The sequence below is a fragment of the Micropterus dolomieu genome, linkage group LG07 (genome assembly GCF_021292245.1).
Source record: "Micropterus dolomieu isolate WLL.071019.BEF.003 ecotype Adirondacks linkage group LG07, ASM2129224v1, whole genome shotgun sequence".
Lineage (NCBI taxonomy): Eukaryota > Metazoa > Chordata > Actinopteri > Centrarchiformes > Centrarchidae > Micropterus > Micropterus dolomieu.
The window spans coordinates 7,197,658-7,220,307 of NC_060156.1; the positions used below are offsets into that span (position 1 = coordinate 7,197,658).

The 22,650-nt window shown below is 39.2% G+C and overlaps 1 protein-coding gene and 1 long non-coding RNA gene across 3 annotated transcripts; one reads left to right on the plus strand and one right to left on the minus strand.

Moving 5' to 3' along the window:
- Positions 1 to 8,865: 8,865 nt before the first annotated feature.
- LOC123973681 (histamine N-methyltransferase-like) lies at positions 8,866 to 17,473 on the minus strand. 2 transcript variants are annotated; one of them, XM_046053888.1, is made up of 7 exons: positions 17,445 to 17,473; positions 14,573 to 14,715; positions 12,526 to 12,578; positions 10,844 to 10,951; positions 10,504 to 10,634; positions 10,143 to 10,236; positions 8,866 to 9,607 (listed from the first exon to the last, which is right to left on the minus strand). In XM_046053888.1, the coding sequence occupies exons 2-7, from the start codon at positions 14,704 to 14,706 to the stop codon at positions 9,255 to 9,257; spliced, it is 873 nt and encodes a 290-aa protein (XP_045909844.1). In that variant the 5' UTR covers positions 14,707 to 14,715; positions 17,445 to 17,473; the 3' UTR covers positions 8,866 to 9,254. The 2 variants fall into 2 exon arrangements, with proteins under 2 accessions (XP_045909844.1, XP_045909843.1); XM_046053887.1 differs by lacking the exon at positions 17,445 to 17,473 and adding an exon at positions 14,852 to 14,910.
- A 4,383-nt stretch (positions 17,474 to 21,856) lies between these two features.
- Positions 21,857 to 22,375, plus strand: LOC123974368. The gene is made up of 2 exons (XR_006825835.1): positions 21,857 to 22,126; positions 22,218 to 22,375. It is a non-coding gene; the product is annotated as an uncharacterized LOC123974368 (long non-coding RNA).
- Positions 22,376 to 22,650: the final 275 nt, after the last annotated feature.

The window sequence follows — 22,650 nt, forward strand, 5'->3', positions numbered from 1 at the left end:
AACCTTTAGAGGAACAGTAATATTTAGTGACGACAAGCAGATATGATTGAAGTGATCGACCAGATTGTTGGTGTTGGAATCAGACAGGTGTTGACTTTGGCTCTGAAAGAACGTGTAAAACTTTGAAACACTTTGTTCATTAAAGATGCGAGAACACACGGAGCTTGGTGAGGCGGCATGAGTAACAGGCGAATCGCAGCTAAAAACAATACATCTGTGGTCAGATATGGTCATGTCCACTAATTCTAATTGCCCTTTGACATGTTGTTTGAAGTTAAAAGAAGTGGCCATATTTAAAAAGTCAGTTGCATTAACATTGGTGGGGTCATCAACATGAATATTAAAATCGCCACAAAGAACAATTCTGTCATAATTTAAAACCAGAGTAGATAGAAATTCAGGAAGTTCTGATAAAAATCCTCCAGGCGGTTTTGGGGGGCGATAAATTATAACAAATATGATAGTAAATATGATATATGATAACAATCATATAGAGGCGGACACAGTTCAGCTAGCTGGCTATAGTCATTCATTTGCAACCATGATTCAGTTAAAAACATAAAATCTAGATTTGCAGACAAGGTAAAATCATTTAAGATATAATAGTCATGTTGTCTCTTATATCAGAGACAGTTCTGAAAGGCATGTTAAACATATCATAAAAAAATAAGGTTTTATATAAGAATGTAAAATTTCAGAATAGTCTGCACAATGTAGTTTGTTTCAGAACCCAGCCACTGCTAAGAAGTTCTGAAAGTCAGGAAAAGAAAAAATAAACAGAAATATATGCAGATCTGGAGAACAATATGCGAACTAATGTTGTCACCAATGGGACCACCATTGCCTTGTGAAATTCATAATCCCTCTCTGTAAGAAGATGATATTTGGCAGCCACCTCCATCCACTGTAACAACATTGTGCCTGTGGTATTTTTGTTTCTTTAGGAGAGCCTCTGGCTGAGCATTTGAAGTTTTTAATCTGGTGCTCCAGAGACTAAGGTCACCTTTCACTATCCCCCCCCCCTCTTTTATTTGCTCTTGCTTAGTTCTGGCAACCCCACTATTTCACACACTATTAAAAGAAATCTGCTAATACAAGGAGCAAGGTCCTTGGCTTGTGGAATGGAAAATGATGGCATTTCTGAATTCTGTCTCTCCAAAAAGACCCCAGGCGTCTTGTGCAGGGTTTATGACCCTAAGATTAGTCACTTTTTGGAGCTGGATGTACTGCCTTGGGCTATTTCTGCCAGAAACTGATTTTCATATTGATGTGCGACGTTGAGCCCTCTCCAGTCCACATATTGGCTCATGCATCACCTGGACTCTGCAGCTGTCAAGCCTCAGTGATATCAAGTGAAGCAGACAATTCCTCTGTTAATAAATAAACAAGTGAGACACTGCTAGTACATATTATATTCCTAAAGCTCGAGGCATCCGGCTACGCGCTGCCTATTTCATTACCATTAACATTGCATGATGTTCAATCTCAATTTTATCTTGATTTCCTTTCACAAAGCATAATTATGAAATGTTTATGGATTACTTGCACTGCATCAACAATGCTAATGAATAACTATACACTGACTGTTGCTCACCGGAGCACATTTGTTTGTATTTATTATTAAGCTCTTCTTGTGTTCTTATGTTTAGGTCATTTTTGTATGGACAAACTACTGACACTTAATACCACTTGCTTTTTTTCCTTCGTCAGAAGGAGAAAAAAAAGCAGTTGGGGTATTACATGGAGCAGGGCTTTGCATGCATTACACAGTAGAATACTAAGGAGAGATTATCCAAGGCCAGATGTGTCTCTCCAAGGAAAAAAACATGCCGTCCACTAAGACGCAGCTATATCCTGCCGCTGGTAAGCGTCAAGCAGCAGGGCGTCGGTGGTCGACTGTCTGGAGCATCACGCCAGCTGTCTCTGAATATGCAAGATTTCAGGTTTAGGAAGCGGTCGCCTTTTAATGCTGTCAACAAATCATCCATCATACTTAGACAAACATTTACCAGGTTGACTGATTGATGGTAATGCAGCATTAGCCTCTGTTTGCTCAGAGGCAAATGTCATGCCTGTTTATGCATTTCTGAGAGGGGGAAATGTGGAGTTAAAAAAAAAAAAGACCCGTGATGTTATTTTCCTGCAAGAATATATTGCACTGGATACATGATCACAAGACTGAACCTCTCTAAAACAAAACTGATATATCACTCTTTCTTCCTAATATCATCACACCCACCTTTTTTCTGGCTCAATTGTGAAGAGAAAATGTTCTGTGAGGATCATCCCAAGGCAACGACACCCTGTAGTTCATGAGCTATGACTCCAGAGCATAGAAACCAGCATGCTTCTCTTGGTACAGATTGCGTTTTATTGAACCAGGGCTTGTCAGCATTTTTGGTGAGCTGGTAAAATATAATTGTGTCATCCTTTATAAAGCAGTGTTGGGGTGACAGCACCCACAGAAGCTTCATTACTCTGCTTTTTATTGGGGTGTGAAGAAGGGACATTCTCTTGGTGATGAATAACGTCTCTCTCGCATGAAGTCAAGGTAAAACACACTTGCAGTGGTGGTGTGCTCCACTGGATGTACATGGATCATTTAAAATGAAATCAATTCAGCTGAAGAATTAGAGCTGGTTGCCATAATGGTTTTTATCTGACGCCCATCAATACCTGTATTGATTTGCTAGTAGAATCGAACCTTGTGAGAAGTGAGAGGAAAAAATGCTACACACACAAATATCTGAGCAACGCTGCAACAAATGCAATACAGTGTAAAGTGACATCTGTTAATCCATCATGATTTTCTTCATACTGCTACTCAGTTCCAGATATACGGAAAGCCAACCTAAGCGCTGTGAGTGTTTAATAATACCAAAGCCCCGGAACTTTAAAACCTAAATCCCATCAAGTTTTTATAATAACATTAGACACATGCATATGTTCATAACTCGGTTGGCTGCTTTTATGTGCTGAAACTGTTTGTCTGTTTTCTATACAGGAATTCAATTGGTGACCATTTCAAACTGTTCAGAAAAAATCGAAGTTTACAAAATAAAATAATAAATTACCACCATTTTTGGTTCAGAATTTGATATAAAATCTGCATAAGAAGAAAAAATAAAGAAATACTTTTCATTGAGTCTCACTAGCAGTCAGTGTTGCAGGAAAACTCAAACGGCCTCCATTTCTATTAGAAGTGAGTTTGCTTCAGAGAGATTCACAGCTCCTAAAACTGCACCGTGAATTATCAAGTTAAACAACCATCTTTATGGTGTTTAGGTTCTCACAAGGGCTGTAAACACTTTTTTATATGGATGGAAAACAGAACCGTGTGACAATTTAGCAGAACATTTCATTAGAATGGGTTTAGCCGCGAACATCCACAAGGCGAAATAAAACGGAGCAACCCGGGGATCCTGATCGCAAGTTATTAAGACAGAGGGGCTGCTCCAGGGACCCGCACTTTAAATAGAGCTCCAAAGTTTCCAACTTCATTTCCTATGCACAATCAAGCTCACACCCATGAGAGGGAGGATATTTAAGATCCAATGAATGGATGTGAGCCAGAAATGGCATTTAATAAAAGCAAAGGACGAGATACTAGTTGATTAAAGCACTGAAGAATAATAAAGCCATAGCAGATCTGCAGGGAAATGTAAGGTCTTATTTTCTTTTTCTCATGACAGGGATTAAGTACAAATATCCCTGCTACTGGTATTAACTTCTGGCAGGATTGCTCTGTGTCATGATCAGTTTTTAGTGTAAGTCCTGTATCTTTTCACTAACATAGCTGCAGGAGAGACAGACATCATCCTCAGTAATAACAGTAATAAAACACAGCAGATATCATCTGTAGGGTTCAACTGAAGGGTTTTTAAAGGCCTCTGCTGATACACCGAAGTCACTGATAGTCAGCGTGGCAATATTCAATGTCCTGAATATTTTGTGTGGACTAAATATTTCCATACTTACTCCCTGCAACAGCATCACTAAACCTCTAAACATTAACTTATTTATTTTCCAGCAGACTGAACCAGTGCAGTGATTAACTCCAGGATAAGTTCAATGGTAAATTACTTTACAAAGCTCATTGTTGCACAATTCTATACACATATAAAATGTGCAAAGCATGTGTTTTTAAAAAAACAAAAAAAACAACATAGTTGTGGTCATGAAGCATCATCTCAGAGGAAACAGTGATATCTGTCAGTTAATAAAAGGACTGCTTCATTGCTGATAACCATTATATTAATCTAACCTTAGTCAGCTGAGCAAAAACTGCCAGAGCAAAACAACTGACATCGCATAAGGCTGTCTTGTTTTCTCACCCACCACAGTAAATAGACAAGCTCAGCCCCAAACACTGCACCATGTGAGGGGAAGTGGGGCATTTAGTGAGGGTAAACGTCACTGAGTGTAATTAGGGAGCATCTCGCCCTCAGGAAGTGAATAAGTGACAGTGAGAGTCACTGACACTTTCATCAAAAGAGCAAATATGGGCTTAAAAGAGCATGGCTTAGAGTCAATATCAAGTTGTTTCTAAAAATTGGTATCACTGTTTGTCAGGCACATACAAAATTCTTCTGAAGTAGCCTATTTTTTTACTTGAAGTTTTCCTCTCGACAGGAGAAGTTTCACAGTTGCAGCACAAAAACAAACGGCTTAAATTATAATATATAATTTATGAATTCATTAAATGTGTTGTGTTATCTGTAATTGATCAAGATATGAACAGAAGGGGTCAATTAGTGGCATTTTTGGGCCTGGTTTATCTCTTACACTACTGGTTCAATATGTGGCATGCAGAATGAATACGGTGCCGTGGCTTATCTGTGGCAATTCTCACCCACAGGAACAGTCCTGAAAATCGCACTAGAAGGCCTCGAATCACTAGATTAATGAGACAGACAAAGGTAAACTTGATTAAAGCAGAGTCACCCCCTTGCATCCTTCCTGATTTGTGGTTAATCGCCTTGGATTGATTTAAGCCTGCAAGGCTATAGGATCACTTCTCTGCAGCACAATTCAACCTCAGTAACAGAAAAAGACTGAATTCTGCAACTGGAATTTTCACCTTTCACCTTTTATTATGATTTAATTGATGTAAAACAAAATTTAAAAAAGGGGTGGAAAAAAACCAAGGAATCAATCAAATAGTCATATTCTGCTGCATTCAGACCTGTGGAGGACAGCTGCTATACAACAGCAGCTGCTAAATGGGACTAATTCTCCAGAATGAAATACGCTGCAGAGGCCAGCCATTTACAGGACTGGTGTCAGAGCTATATTTCAAGGTCCGGCTGCAGTCTCTGCCCATTAAAGTGTGCGTGATGTATTTTAGGGCCAGTGTATGTCCTGCTCTGGTCTCAGAGAGGTCTGCAGACTGACATGATGCCTGACTGATACTGGCTCCCACACAGAGGAGACCAGAGGAGAGGAGCTGTATTAATGGACATCTGAAGAGTCAATTTGGCCAAAAAGCAAATATCCAGCTTACCAAAATGCCATCGTTTTTTCTTTAAAAATAAATGGGACGTAGGAAGTGATATCAAACATTCAAACCCCCTATATCTTCTCATAATTTGGCATTATGGGTGGTAATTTAATAAGCTTTGGAAATAAAATATTGGGAAGTGATTTCACAAATTATGTGAAAAATAAATAGATGTAATTTTAACTTTCATGTTGCTATTTCGAGAAAGCATATCAACACTTAGTACATCCTGCAGTATTAACATCTGTTCAATGATAAAAGATGAGCTGTGAAGTAACTTTCAACTAAATGCCAAGATTCTCTCTCTTTGACACTTTTAACGATTGTCTCGGGTTATCAATTGTCAGGTGTTGCTAGGAGGGTCAAGTGTGTGTTAAGTGCTATAAAGAATAATGCTTTTTAAAAACATGTCTTGCTTTAGTTTTGTGTTAAAATGGTGTAGGTGTTCATTTTTGAATAGCAAAATGGGGGTCCTTTTCATACCAAACCTCATCTTTTACCAGTCAACCTTGGCTTCTCTGCAATAAGCCTCAGCACCGAAAGGCAACAAGTAGACATGCAGCAAACACATTTGTATTCTGCTGCTCTCAGAAAGTAATATATTTTAAACCAAGTTTGCTATTTAGGCATACAGAGCAAACTGCACATGCAAAGCATGTGGGTCAAATTTTGTGAAACAAATTGTTACATCAGAAAATAAAAGAAATAACTGAGATATACTCAGGTCAAGACAAAATAATAATAATAATATCTACGCTTTGAACACATGGCATGTTTCCTCATTACGCTAAAGACGAGTGATAGTACACTGATGAGCACCTTAGAGCCAGAGGCTGGATGTTCAGCTCTGATAGCTCACCAGATGGACTGAAGAAGCTTTTTTTATTTTTTGAAGAAGACTTTCACCTAGGTGTTTCTCACAACTATTTCAACATTTTAGCACAGCTGGGATATCTGACCTCTACATGGATTCAGTATTTAATGCTCAGACCACTGTTTTCACAGCACTGGATGTAAAATACAAAGCCCACGAGGTTCATAGGGCAGCGTTGATGTATCCGACACTCTGGAGAGACATGGCTTGTCATTATGCCATCAGCTACAAAGCAGGCGACAGACAGTAAATAAAAACAATATGCAGCTAACAATTTAACAATATCCAGCTATTCAGCACTTCTAAGTGTAATGAATCACCTAGAAAACAAGGTGATCTGTGAACATTTTATCACATTTTTCTAGCAGAGAACTTCTTCCATGATAAGACACCAACTGGCATGTGAAGTAAATAGTTCTTGAAGAGCATTAGCGGCAAACAGTGTCTTGAGGTTGATTATCTCAGTGACTAATGCTCTGTCACTCTGTGGTATGAGAGGGCCCAGCGAGGACCCCTGGTAATGGAGCCTGAGCAGGTGCTGAAAGCCCACTGACATCAGGGGGGAGACCACTGACAAGAATTTCTGATGAATTTCAATTACTGATCTATTAAAGCTAATGAGCTAAATGAGCAGCCAGAATACATTTGCTGGATAGCGTGAGACGAGACCTCGGTGGTTTGACAGGATTTTATGCGCGTGCTGTGTTTGTGCTACTGTTAGAAATGTCTCTGTGTTAGCCTGCTGAGTGGGAACTGAAAGTACAGGGGTCAAATAACAAATAGCTCCAATGGAACTTTTTCTACACATTAAGCATACTGTTTTTGGTTGTGTTTAATAAAAGTTGGTTGTTCTCACTCATGGCTGTAATGTCATATCTAAATGTAAGGTCAGTGTGCCATCTACTGGAGTTGCTGCAATAGAGCACAGTTACAGGATCATGTCTATTCTCCAACATATAGTACCATCTGCTGGATTTGCGTTGAATGGCATGATGGGAAAGCTGAAGTTTTAATAGTGAGTTTTTTTTATTACAAATCTAGCTCTATATTTATAATCTATATCTCTATCTGTATATTTGCCAAAAAGTAATTAGCCGCAGTCTCCTAAGGATTATTTTCAAATTAAATGATATTATATATATATGCCTATATTGTATGTCCTGTAAGAAATTTCCATCAGTGGGTATATTTTTGGCCAGACAACCCAGTCCTCCCAAGTTTTGAGTAAAACAATTTCTAGTCTGCCACTCTGTATTAGCATAGGAGGATGGATAAGGTTTTACACCTCAGTACGGCTTCAAAAAGATTGTGTGTCATGCTTTGCATTTGTTTTAACACATTTTTTTGTTTTTACATAAGAGGTACAAACTGAGACTTCTACCTAGCTAGTACCCCTGTTGAGGGTCCCATGGAGTGAATGTGACAGGTACAAATAGGGCTACCTAGCTAGCGTTTACTGCAAATGGAAGTAGAAATCAATGGTGATTGTTACTCGAGGAAACCGCCTTTGACCAAGTGTAATTGCACTAATGGCAGTTTTTAAACCAGCCCATGCAAGCTTCAGAAATCATCTATGCCATGCAGACAGTCTCCCCAGTGGGTCATTGTGAGAGGGCCTTATCTAAGTAAACCTCACCTGTGTTGTGAGCATGATGGGAGGTAAGTGGACTGTTAAATTAACTGTTACAGATTATGCTATTATGTTGACGTTAAGACGAGAGAGTAAGTCTCATTACCTGTTTTGTTACACTGTGGTTACGTAACTCTTAAGCTTATATCAGCTATGGCTAGCCTTGTTAAGCTTAATAATTAAGCTACATGAACATTGCCCGCCTTTATGTTGCAACCCCAGTATTTGTAAAGAGAGATTTATTCACTTTGTGTGAAATTTCACCCACTGCTAATTATTTAGACTTATATTTTTGGCTTGTATTTCTTGTATATTTCTTGTATAACTACGTTAATGAGGATTATTCTCCTGTTTTAGACCACACACACACTCCCACCCCTACACTCCTGCATTGTGGCAGACATATGGATGAGACTGAAAGTCTGTAAGCAATTGTGCCCATGTACCTGAAGTGATGTTTTATACATCCAAGGCCTGTGTACCCCTATATTGGTGAAAAACACCTGACCAGCTAAATCTACCAGTGCACAGTGTGTGAACACAACACATTTATCACCTTTTATGCTGATTTTGCGAAACTGTTGCCTATTTATTTGCATTCATGCAGTTTTGTTTCTGGCTACCCGGTGATTTTGTAAGTCTAATATTCACTAAAATTTTAGCTCTTGTTAGTCTCCATTAACATCTGAGGAAAAGATCCGGCTCTTTAGCTGCTAATTGCTGCACTATGTTCACCAGCTAGTCACTACTACCATTTGGTAATTATAGACAAAAATAAAAGAAAGACATGAAATAGAGAGACAATACAAAAAAAAATACAGATCTAAATGAACAAAAACTATTCAAAGACAGCAGTTGGTCTGCTTTTCAAAGGTGTCCACAGTGCTGCTTTAATATGAAAGGTCACAACTGAATACTGAACTTCTTCACATGCATGTCTAGAATTGTTTGAATATAATTGCTTTTCTAAAGATTTAATGTTTTGTAAGGCACGAACAGTCTGGGGCAGTGATTTTAATCACAAAAGAGCAACTGTCTTGTTTTTATTGATCATTTTGGACCATAGAGTTGTTACGAACCTCACGGGTCGTACCAAGAGTACATGGTGAACATAAGCTAATTAGACTGAAACTACTGCACATAGTAAAATTAATCTTAGCAACAGGCAAATACACTGTACTTCTGATCAAATAGCAGGGTAAAGTGAACGCAAGAAGAGAAATCTGAATGTATTTTTCTATAGCACTTACTCAAGCATAAACGAGTATGCAGCTCAAGTTACTGTTGAACAACACCCTGCCGTCCTTTTCAGTGCTGCACTTGTTTCTGAGAAGATCCAATATGCCAGCTCTGATCTCTGGGGTGAAAGACTGGTAGAAGTTATCTGTTGCTGTCATGAAATTCAGCAGACGTTGTCCAGTCTGGCTGCTCGGATTGAAGCACTCAGTGATGTCAAATGTGTTGGGAATGACGTGTTCCTCGTATTTCAGACCCTGGCTCTTCAGGCAGGCAAGAATCTCTCCTGAGGAGCGGTACTCTGTGATTGCGTCGACACAGAGCTCTTTCTTGTAAGTCTTCCACAGGATGTCCCAGCCACCATTAGCTGAATAGTATGAGATTAAATAATACATTAATCCTAGAGGAAATATTTTGAAAATTAAAAGGACACTCAGAACGCAGACCTCCACCAAGGCCAATAGTCCAGTCAAATCTGCAAGTGCAACCACTATTATCTTTGGATATATTTCCTAAACTATTAGAATTACAGCATGTCCAAATATGGTTGTGCCTAGCTGAAGCCTCATTGTCTCATTACATTGTGGGTTGCATCTGAATATTTTCTGTAAAAAGCTAGGCTATATGTTGAATCATATTCATTTCGTTTTTCATGTGCACAATATCTTCCTTTGTAATTTCCAGCCCCAGCCGCTAAGTAAAGTTTGATGCTATTCTGACGCTTTTGATTGGTTCTCATGTTTGAATTTAATAATCAAAAAGTATTTGAATGTAATAAGTTACATTACTTTGATAAAGTAATTGAAATAGTTACATTTTACATTTTATGTATGCCTTTGCTCTTCAGAGGAAAGCACAGACTAGTAGGAAGAATGGCAGGAAGCGGTATACGGAAAACTTACCTGCTTCATTGATTATCATAAGCCTGCCATTGTTCTTCAGAAGGCTGTGGTAGAACTTGATAGTAGTGGAGAGATTATCCACATAGTAGATCATCTGGCAAAGAGAGGGTTGTGGGAAAATTTTTATTTGATCTTTTGCAATAGTTCTTTATTCATTTATACAGTATTTATGTCTATTCATAAGACTACTCGTTATATACGATGCTCCTCAATGAAGTCAAGCAGAGAAATCTCATTGCTTACACAGAGTGAGACACTGACATTTGACAATACTCTTTAGTATGCCTCATTTTCAGAGGGTAACACAGGCCAGAAAGTGATCCTTACGTCATTTTTAAATTGTCCAGCAAATTCACGATACCTGAATCATGTGTATGAAGTCAAATTTCTTCATGTCACCCTTTGCTTTGACTTGCTTCTCATAGTCCTCGCACTTCATGATATGCCAACAAAATGGGATCTTCTGAAGGTTGGTGGTCTTTGCTACCAAAGCTAGAAGTTAACAAAACAATAGCATTGTGATAAACAGTCCAGTTTTATCAAGGCTCAGCCTATCTCTTACACTAACATGTCACCCAGTCCGTTCCATCCAATAATAATAATCAGGATTTTGTTTCACAAAATAGTCAGGAGGAAGAAGACGAAGAGACAGAGGAGGGAAACAAAAACATTTCACTGTGTGTTGTTTTGAATTTCGCTACCTTTGAAGTTGTCTGTGAGCTGAGAGCTGCCCTCCACAGTGTCCGCAGTGATCGGGACAGCAGGGAATATAGACTGCAGTAGAGTGAGCATCTGGACATCCAACTCCCCTGGAATAAACCAGGAAGTCTTAGACTATGAAATCCCACTGCCTCAGTGTAATGCTGCTTCAATGTGAAAACATCATGCCCCAAAATATATGTCTTTGCAATATTGCAAACATTTCTGAAACATTCAAAACTACTTTCAGGACAACATGTCATTAATATGTTTAGATCAAGTGTGTGTGTGTGTGAGAGAGAGAGAGTGAGAGAGAAAGAGAGTGAGAGAGAGAGAGAGGTGATGTGGCATTACTCCATAGTCTCATAATCTCAGACACAAACAAAGACTTTGATGTTGCCGCTGTGCTATAATCAATGTATTCTATGACCTAAATTGACCTTTAGTTAAAATTAGTACAAACCTAAGTGTTTCCTGTCCTGTCAGATTTTGTCTTGTATTGTGATTTCTCATTATTGGACCTGTATTGTGTAATAATTATGACTACTCTCCAGTTGTCAAATTCTTACTCCAAATAAATAGGGCACAGCATATCACATATCAGGTCATAACTGCTGCTAACTTAGTCACTGTGCAAACTAATTGCTATTAGCTGAGTCTGGAATGGGCGCTAGAACCGGTGTCAGATAAGCGGGCAGATAAGCAATGGAACTGAGCTCAGAAGCTTCCCAAAGAACTAACACAGCTGGACCGGGCCGAACACAAGAACAAGAGTCCAGTTAGACGACACGGGCAAACAGTACTGAGGCAATTTACAGCGGTTCCACAGTTGTATTTTTCTGTTTGACACGGACAATACACATACCAGTATTTCATTTCTTGACATTTTGTGAATTTATTTTGTTTATTTATTAGACTGAAAAAACTAAGTGCTTGTGTGATGTAGCAAATTCGCCTTATGCTATCAGACTATCTCCTCTCGAGGTACAGAGTGGTATTACAGCACAGGACGTTCTGTGGCTAGTGGGTAAGCAGGTTATCTTCAGTAGATACAGTATCTCTGCAACACATTACATAAACGTCTTTCACACATACACGTCTACATCTTCACCCTCTGTTGATATTGTGAGTTCATTTTTTGAATGTTTTAAACTCAAATTCCGGCTGAGTGGGATGAGCAGTTCAAAACGAGCCCTTTTGGTTTACATCTACTCTCATTTTAATTCAGAATTAGAACGGAGATTCTGTAAGGCCACAACTTCTAGCAGCCAGATGACGGTAGCAAAGGAAGAAGTCAGGTGATGTAATATAAACAACAACAAAGTGCGCGTAAGGAGGTAGTTGGGGTAGATGGATGAAAAGACAGAGGTTCGAGTCCTGTGTGAAAAAAGACAGTGATAAGTTTTAAGTTAAATTAAGTTAGTGTAGATGATTTACGTCACGTGAGTTACGGAAGTTAAGTCACTAAGCCAAACCACGGTATTTTCCCAAACCTAACCAAACTGTGACCATTTCACAATTTTAACCACATGTTACTTGTCAAATGTGATTTTTCATAATTGGATCCAAGCCACATTTGGAATTGGTTTGAATTGCAATTGCAATTCCAGGCAGACATTCTTTAAATAAAACTGCTTCTTTAAACACATAAATCCCACTCTAATTTCTAGCACTCATCACATACCTCCACCACTTCCGACACCAAGAAAATCCAGGCTGCTTTTTCCTGCTCCAATTCTGAATCATCACATGATTGTAAACAAATGAAAAGTAAAAATGTTAAAAACAAATAAACATATTTGCATTACCCAATAGCACGTACTATTTCAAATAAATCTGTGTGTCACTCAATAACAAAGTGTTTTATATCGTTGAACCAGGATAAAGCATTTCAGGACTGAGAGAAATAAAAGATCAGGCAAATAACATGGTACAGCAATAAAATGAAATAAATCAATAAAGATAAATACTAACAATAAAATAGATAAGACATGTTGCCAATAACATGCTGTGTCAGAATTAATTAAAGGCTTTTTGATAAGATATGTTTTGAGAAGTGATTTAAAAGATGTCCCTGATTCTGCAAATCTCAGATCTTCGGGCAGGGAGTCCCACAGCTGAGGGGCCCTGACTGCAAAACCCCAGTCACCTTTAGTCTTGAGCTGGGACTCAGGAACAGCCAGCAGAGCCCTCACAAAGGATCTGAGGCTGCGCTCTGGCTCACAGGAGAGTAGCTATTCAACAAAGTAGCTGGGAGCTGAGCCATGAATTGCTTTAAAATCTAATCTAAAATTAACTAGTAACCATGAATAGATGCTAAAACAGGTAATAACTAGTAACCAGTGAATAGATGCTAAAACAGGTAATATCTTGTATTCTAGTATTTGTTATTGAGATGGTTTTGTGGCTCAAACCTGAATACAATGAGTTACAGTAACAAAGAAATGGGTCTAAAATGTTTAACATATTCTGAGATAAAGGTTCAGTGGGTACACTATTGCTTGCTTAAGGCAGAAGGGAACACAGCCAGTGGACAGTGAGCTATTTACAATCGATAAAACAGTGTTAACACTGTTAAAAACTTTTTTTGAGAAATCTGGCAGGCATAAAATCTGAAGGACTCAATGAAAGCTTTAAATTGGCCATTGTGTCCTTTAAAATGCACAGTGACAGGGCCTGAACGTCACTGAAGATGGTTTGCATCGTAGAGAAGTAGGGTCAACTATGGCATGACCAATCTGGAGTTTTATTTCACTTTTTTTTGGGTGTGAAGAACAATAAAAATTGTTCACAGATCATAGGGGTGGCTTCAGTTTGTTGGATTAGAGGAGGATTACGGATTCAGTAGTTTTGAATAGAGAGATAGATAGATAGACATTAGTTCTTACATACTTTGATATGAAACCATCAGACTGTCTGCATTTTCTCCTAATTTCTCAGGTGCTGTTATTTAGCCAAGACATGCTGTGAGTTGCTATGACTTTCCAGATTTTAACAGTAGTCAACTACAGCTTTACATGTATTGTTGAAGTTGTTTAGTAATTCTTCTGTAGACATATTTGATGTAGTGCCTATGTGTTTTAGCCTCCTCGTTAGAATGTCTGCTTCCCATACCCAAGGTCGCTGGTTCAAGTCAGGACCATGCAGTAGTAAAACCTCCATACAGAGAACCGTTACACATCCACAGGTGCAGACTAAAAATACAGCTAAGGCGTAATAAACACATGTGTTTTATGCACAAATCAGTTGCCCAGTTAGAGACTATATGGATCGTACATATCAATTCTGCTGCTGCATGGAAACAGAAATAGCCATCAAATGAGAAAGAACAGTACAGTGCATCCTACAAGCGGCTTTGGATTGCATTCTTGGTAAGAATCATGCATTACTTGAACACAAAATCAAAAAGTGGAAACAAAACTGCACTGTGTTTCCTGCAAGCTACCCACCTCTGCGTTATCAGGGTTGTTAGGACATGGAACTTGGGCACAAGCACAAAAAAATTAACTTTTGACCAACAGAGAGGGCACTATTGCCAGCCTTGCGCCTGCATGAAATGGTGTGCAATTTCATTTCACTTTGAAAGGACATTTTTAAGTCAGAAAGTAGCTCAATGAGCTAAATGATTGACTGCAAAAAAGACATAAAGAAGGCAACCAGAACAACTACTCAGTCTGGGTAAAGGAAGGAAACAAAGTGCAGTGCAGCACTCCCAGCCTTTCTTCTTGTACCTTTTAAATTCTCCTGGCAGGATGTCATGAACACGCTGGAGAATAGCCTGGTGCTCTCCCGAATGTTCTAGGAAGAACCGAAAGCTTTGGACAGAACTGCCCTCGTAACAAGTCTGCTTCGCTTCTGCAGCCATGACTGATTTCTGCAATGCAAGACACACAGTGACTGGAAATCAAACAAACAGCAATGATATGCATTCAATAAGCTGATATTCAAAAGCTAACTTTAAATCACTAATGTTCACTAACAATGATTGTACAAAAGTATTCTACAATTACCTTAAATATGTGGAGAGTAAGGACAGAAAAAGAGTTTCCCCACTCTTAAGTTACAGAGTTAGTCCCCTCCCCCAGGCTGGCTGCCCTCCCTGTTGAGAGATGAACTTTGACAGTACATCAGAGACAATCACAGCTGCGTTGTCTGATTCATATCCCTTGACATATTCTACAGGCTATTTCGAAATGAGCCTTATCATTAGCCTTTTATGGGAATCCAAAATTTAAGCAGAAATTGTTTAATAGTTAAACTAAACAGAGCAAATTATATTATTTTATAAAGTCAAGCAGTAAAACATTTATTATGTTGTGCATTCTTTACACATTTACTGTAATAAATAAACCCAGACCTTTTTGTACTTAAAAACCTTGCAAGGATGATGTATAGTGAGTCAGGGTTGCTATGGATGCTTTCATACTTATAAAGAAAACTTTCAACCAGCGGCAGGTCAGCTTTTTGCTTCTGGTATGTCATTTTGAAATGCAAAGCCATTAGTAGGGGTGTTAGTTTTAGTATCATTTAACATCTTATTCACTGTCGTAGTACTGTTTAACACCAGTGTAGGTGGTCAGAGTTAGCCAACCCTGAGTTTACTTGATAACCCTGAGTTAACTCTGAATAGGTTGAACTCCCTTCGTAGTACAGGCCACTGATTAACGTAGAGCTCCACTATTAAAGTTTATAACTCCCATGAACTTTGTTAGTTTAACATTTTAAGTGTTTCATTTGTATTCTGTTTATGAAAATCTGTGGCGTTGGGTCCTTTGAATGCTGAAATGCCACCATCTTGCCTGGGACATTACAAATCAGTGGGTTTAAAGAGAGTACAGTAAACTGGAATGTAAGGGCGGGCTCACACCTAACTGTCCGGGTCCTGAATCAAACCAATGCGAAGATGATACATTGTTTAAATTTTTCAACTGGTCCGGTTTGTGTTCACAAAGGCAAAAAAGCAAATGGTCCAGAAATTGTAAACAAAAGTGGAAATGTCCCTGGATTATTGGTCATACAGTCGGCGGGTAAAAAGACAACCCCTACAAATTTCTACCTGGAAATCATATATGGAGCACCATCAGGTTCATGTTGGTGTCTGGAGCGCATATCAGCAGACATTAGAGGGTCATAAATATGAACATTGTCGTGTAAAAAATTCAAGGCTTAGGCCAGATGAAAAAGCTTGAACTTTTCCTAACATGTTTATTTTCAGCAAAAATAGACACCAATTAGAGTACAAAAGAGAGATCGATGCAAAATAGAGTCCCAGGTTGACATGATGGCATGTAGCAACTGATTTTCTTCTTGAGCTTCTTTTGGACCTCCTTTTACAGCTTTGTTTCTAAGCATTTATTTCATCTCTTGGCTCTTTTTCCTGCTGCAACTGGCTCTGTGGAAATTCCCAGATAGCCAAGTGGCTGTCATAGATTCACCATGATGTCTGCCTGACTGTGTACTGCTCTACCTCTCTTTGGCCTTGGCATGCTTATTGTTGATCATGACATCCTTATTGTGCACTGCCTTACTGTGCTCCCTCACTCTGCTGTGTGTCTTGCTCTACCTCTGCCTGACAGCACACACACACCCAGGTCCCCCTGTTGAGCCCAGTCAGTCAGATACAGAGAGGAACACACACACAGAGCTTCAAAGTTTTAACATTGTGATCTTATCGCTTTGCAAATCAGAAGGACAGATCGTAAAGATCAAAACATTTTCTGAATACATAATTATGGTAAATCAATCACTTATTGCTTAAAACCCATCATTCTTTGTAATACATTGCTCACAACTAGATGTCTTCCAGGGATTTTACCAAAGTGGTCTTATTCTTATCTTTTTGGAAACACTCATTTTTCTTTTGTTTATACTTTCTCTACCCACATGCCTGGTAATAATTTCCCAACACCTGGGTTCTGATCTATTTACATTAAAAAATGCTCACAAAGAGGAGTAAATCATTGTCAGTGCTTGGAGTAAAGACTCATCACACAGAGAGAGTCATTTAAACCTTAAAACATATTGTATGTGTATTTAGTGTTTCTTAACGCATATATAAAAAGTGTGCCAGTAGAGGGGTTTAAACAAAAGTGACTTATACTATACTTTGTATTAACTTCATCCTAAAACTTAAAATGTTAAGATAGTAAATATTACACAACGTCTCGTAAGACAGGGTATTAAATCATTTGATAATGCAGGCATTTCGTGGAAGATGCTCTGCCATCAGACGGTCTTATCACAGATTTGTTTGCATTTGCCATGCAAAGTGGACCAGTGCAGTAAGAGGGCCACAATTGCAGACATAAAACAAGTTGGCCCATGCAATTGGCTAGTAAAGGTCAATCATAAACGCTGCTTATGTTTACAGAATACATATGTATGAATGCATATATATCCCTACATGCAACATACAAAACTAATTAGCCTATTATTATTATAATATATTGTAAATATTTGTTGTATGTTCTTTATAGTATCTCTTTCATATTTTGATATATTATCTATATTCATACAGAAAATCAAGATCAAGCAAAAGTTTGCCTTTCTGCTCCACAGGAGGTTTCTTTCCTCCCTGAACTCACCTTAGGAAACCTACATTACCGTTTAACAGGTGTACCGCCCCAGTCAAAGATTGGATGTACCAAACACCAAGGCAAACGAGCAAAACCTACAACCTATAATATGAACTATTTTAAATAACAACAATAATACACAGAATAGTACAGTAATAATAAGTATTTTTTAAATGACATATACAATTGAAGCTTCTTGTGATTGATTTGAATGGTGTTTGAGTCCGGCGTTCACACCGACCCAACAAATTGCACCAAGCGGGTAAACGCTTCAGGGTTCGGTTCAACTGGACTAAACAAGGTCAGTGTGAACCCCCCCCTTAGGTACAGAACTAATATATATATATATATATGAAAAGATTATATTCCTTTTTAATGAGTCATATGAGAAAATGACATAGCATGTTGATTAATGTTATTTTAAGTTATTTTAGGCACTTTGTTCATTTTGATGAACATGTCTAAATGAAAACTAAAAAAATATTGGATTAAGTGGATGAATATAAAAGATTTGACATTGTTTATTCAATAAATTCTGGCATGACAGAGAAGACGAATGGCCGCAGGTTTCCTCTGCTTTATTATTTCTCCTGTTTACAGGCTTATCATCTGTTTACGTCCGCTGTGCCCGGGGCCTGTTACACATTTCACTTAAATGTGTCATGTAGCCTAGTTTGTGAGAAAAAGCCAAACAAACTAAGAAACTAACACATAAAACACAACCTCCTTGGCAGAGGTAAAAAACAGGAAAGGACAAAATAATAAAAACAACTTCAGCACTACACTGCAGTAAATAATACTCCTTTGAACAATAAAAACACCAAGCGGTCATTCCACCAAGCTGGAGCTGGAGATTATGAATGAAAGACAATTTTTTTTGTTTTTCATGCTGATGTCTTCTGGCTGCTCTGCCTCAACTCTGTGATTTTTTCTGTTATGACTCTGTCTGAACCAGCGCTGTCCAAAGCTTCTCTACTAAAGACATAGGCCTAAATACAAACATACTCCTGGAGCACCAAGCTTCCAGTCTGGGCAGAGTCAGCTAACATGACACCTAGCTGCACGGCTAACTGAGCTAACTAGCAAGCGGCATCTACCGTTAGCAGTAGTTCTATCGCACACAGGCTCTGACCTCTACTGGAACCAACCCGCTGCACTGTGGACATCACACCTCGTTTGTTCTTAAGAACATAAGGAGCATGTTCAGGTCCAGGACAATAAATCTGGATGCTTTTAACCCCCCTACCCCACTTAGGGTGAAGGGAGGTGAGAGTGCATCTGTTGTGTCCATGTGTGCTAGGCTAACGTCCTCTGTAGAGCACACAGCCCCCATTCGATGCACTGGTCAGCTGTTCGTCTGTTTCAGTGATAATGCAGTCAATAAAACCCTGTCCAAGAAGAGCCTGGCCAGCTGGCTTTGTGAGTGAATCTCCCAAGCCTGTACACAGGCGGGAACCGGCCCACCCTTAGCGGTGCGCGCATGTTCCACTCGGAACTGTGGAAGTGTCTACGACCCTTTTTCTCGACCCTTACGCACCCGTTTGTTTCTATCTCTTGGATATGTCGGGCTCCTTTTCGGGACCCTGCTCGCAAGTGCGACCTAGGATCTGAAAAGTGAGGATCTGGTGACTACTGGGTGTAGAGGGGGAACATACACTGGCAGTGCCTGACGTTCCAGTGAGAATTCAGGGCAGTCCAGGTGTTAATGTTCAGGCCAAGCCCCAATCGGTCCAGCGACCTTCTCAGGGGTGTCCCACAATTCTGTCACTAGATGATGTGGTGGTTGGGGCTTTGGCCGGCCTGTACCCATAGAGTCCAGTAGAGGGTGGAGCCTGTGTGAGATAGAACAAAGGTTACGATATGGTAACCCTAGTTCTATAAGCACAGGCGGAGCCCTCTACCGATGAGCCCTGCTGCTCTGATGCCGACTGCTGAAGAAGTGGTCGGATGCTGAGGCAGTAGGGACACTGCTATTTATATGTCCCGCACGTATCGGTAGTGACGTCCTATTGGTCGGCTACGTGCACGATAAAATTTCAGTGGGCAAGTGCATGCATGTGATTGGAGGAGGTAGTACCCATAGAGTCCAGTAGAGGGCTCCGCCTGTGCTTATAGAACTTGGGTTACCATATCGTAACCTTCGTTAGTGGCTAAAGTAACTGCTAAAAACATGTAAAGCTATCTGTCCATCAGTAAACTCTGTAAATCACTTAAATTTAAGGAAGAGAAGCTAGATTATATCAGAGAAAATCAGAAAATATTTTCTCCATAAAATCTGATCCAGTTCCTACAAATTAGTGAATAAAGTTAAAGCTGTGTTTTTGTATATTAATCAGTGGGGCCTAGTTTTGAATAGCCAGCCCCATCTCCACACATCGATTATAAGCAGCGCTGTGCCAGCTAGGTCCTGCCAAGACCCCAGGAATGAATCCAATTTTCATAGTGGCCAAACTGTGGAATTACAGCTTCTGTTCACGTGATGCACACTGGCCCCAAGAGACAGTTTCCCATTGAGTTATATTGTGAAAGAAGCAGCTGTAAAATGGTGGATACATGTTTTTAGCAACACAACTCCCGTGTTTTGGTAACGCCCCAAAATGCTTCCTTTATAATAGGGTTTATATGTAATAATTGGCTTTCACATTTGTATGGATCCTTGCTCGATTGCTAAAATGTTCATGTGTAAGGTGCAGTAGTAAAATGACACATATCAAGCGTTGTGAATGTGGTGCAGTCAAAAGCAAACTTCACAAATCACAAATCTAAATAAAAACACACGAAAAAACAACAACAACCAAACAAACAGATTTAACTGTAGCCAGTAAATCCAATTTTATTGCAGATACTAGGGATATTCTCGAATCCGGATATGTTATTTGGGAAAGCATGTGTAATGTGGAAACGGGTGTTTCTTCTATACTCAAGGTTGCTCTGTATTATTCAGGGGAAATAGTGAGCTGAGGAATGTGATAATTAGTGTGAGAATGGAACTAAAGACATGTTATGTGTTAAATCAAGCTGCAGCAGAGAAGAAGCTACTGGTGTCTGTTCACCTGTCGGTCTGTCTGGTCACTTGTCTGCTTTGTCTGTCTAAAGCTGCTGGTGTCGGCATAGTTAAAAAAAAAGGTTGCATCTAGTTTATGTCTAGTTTTTTTATTGAGACAGGCTGAGCGGACTGCCTATAATATGAACTGAGAATAGTTCATAGTAATAGTTCAGTAATTGTTGAGGACTTTGCGGTACACAAGACTCACAGAATGATGTTCAGACAGGTGAGTACAACAACTGCGTTACCTGGCAACATAGCATCGTGCACGTGTGTGTACGTGTGTGTGCACGCATGCACTACGCGGTGTGTAAAAACTGCATAAACTGTTATGTGTTTGTGGCTGGAGGAGTTTATATTGTTTATATACCTCTACCTGCTTTTGTGATGTTTTATTCTGCTGTTAAAGGGGCAGTTATATCATTTCTGTAGCCTAAAGCCATAAAGGGCTCGGTGGTGTGATGTTGTTCCAGTAGTGTTGGACTGACATTTAATGCAATTGTAAATCTAAGCTCATTCCCTTTATCTAAAGAATATTTCATATAAAGAATATTTTCTATATGCTGTCAATATAACAATATTTCCAGTGCCTTTGAGTACATTTGAGTACCTTTTTAGCACGATAGAAATATATGGTATTATTATTATTATTAAAGCAGATCTTTCTGATTGCTCAGTGTCCCCTAGTTAAGGTTGGGAGATGTAAATTTGGTGCATTGAAGGAAAAAAAATTGTATTGCTGATGAATATTAGGTTAGAAAACACAATTTTTTCTCATTTTCACATGACTTCCTATATAAGCCACACCCACTTATTGTATTCTATCTGAATACAAAGACAGATCATTTTGTTGGTTGAACAGATACAGATAATAACATCTGTACACCTCTAGCAGATACCTGTCTGTTTGTTAATTGTATAGTTTTTACAGCAGCTTTAGATTTAATTCCAGTGATTGCTGTCTAGTTTTCTTTTGTGTATGTTTGTGTGTCAGCTATTACTTAGTGTTTTTGGTGGGGGAGGTGATCAGTGATCTATTAAAGTTATTTTATTTGTCCTTGCTGTGTACCCTTTACATGTCCACCTTTTGTATTTTACAGTTACTGATGCTGCCCTCAAGATGGTGCCAATACTTCATATATAAGTGATAATTAATTTGGCTGAAAACAAATAGTGACCGCAGCCGCTACCACGTGCCTGTGTTTATCTAACCAATATATGGTTCTGCATGTATCAGTATGTATACCACGTGTACAGGTTGTAAAGCTGAAGAGACAAGGTTTTCCAGGGTATAATTACATTTAAGTTGTGTAGCGTTATTACAGTTAGTGTAAAAGCCCTGTGCTCTTGTTTGTTTGTTTGATACGATTAATTTTGCATCTATAAGCCTCACTACAGCTCTTAAATCACTTAAGTCATTGGCCTAGAAAACATCAATAGTGTCAAGATTAGGCTTTACCACCTCCCCCTTCCTTGTGTTTTCTCTGTCAGTTTTGTCTGTCATGTCATGTCATGTCTTGTCTGTGTGTTTGTGGGCGTTTCTGGCTGCGGCTGCTGGATCGTCACCACCTGCAGCGTCTCGCACCTGTGGCTCATGCCGTAATCAACCCATGCAGTGCAATTGTCCGGCTCATCTTACACTCCTCGCCAGTTTATCTCCCGTGGTATAATTGCACCGGCCAGTTCTTTGAATTTAAGTCTAGTTGTGTACTTTTGCGAACAGCTTCTAACGTCCTGTGTTTTTGTCTACTCCAGATGTTCCCTGTGTGTAACTTCAGTCTGCCTGCCAGTCAGGCAGCCCAGAACTGAGCTCAAGGACGGAATCGCAGAATCTGGAGTTCTCTGCCCCATCCCCAACCACCTGGTTTTCTCCGTGCACATTGACAATAAACCTGCCTGAGTTTTTGACACATGCCTTGTGTACGCTCTTGAATCCTTTATGGTGAAAACCTAATAAATAGTTAATAGAGGTCAGTAACATTACTTGTTCTTCCAGTCAATTTGGTCAGTACATTTTACCACCATAACGGACGAGCTTAGACTAGTTGAAATATTTAAAAAAAATATTTGCAAATGTTAATTCCACAGCAGCCGCTATGCAAAATAGAAAGCCCAGTATAAACAGGTCCTGTTTTTTGATTTGAAGTATTCTTATAGATGTAAGTAACACCTGCATTCAAAAGCACAC

Excerpts from the sequence above, each read along its gene's own strand:
- LOC123973681 (XM_046053888.1), bottom strand. The coding sequence starts at position 14,706 with ATGGCTGCAGAAGCGAAGCAGACTTGTTACGAGGGCAGTTCTGTCCAA. Across the intron at positions 12,579-14,572 it reads CTGCCAGGAGAATTTAAAAG|AATTGGAGCAGGAAAAAGCA; the intron begins GTACAAGAAGAA and ends GTGATGATTCAG. Across the intron at positions 10,237-10,503 it reads ACTTCATACACATGATTCAG|ATGATCTACTATGTGGATAA; the intron begins GTATCGTGAATT and ends TCTCTTTGCCAG.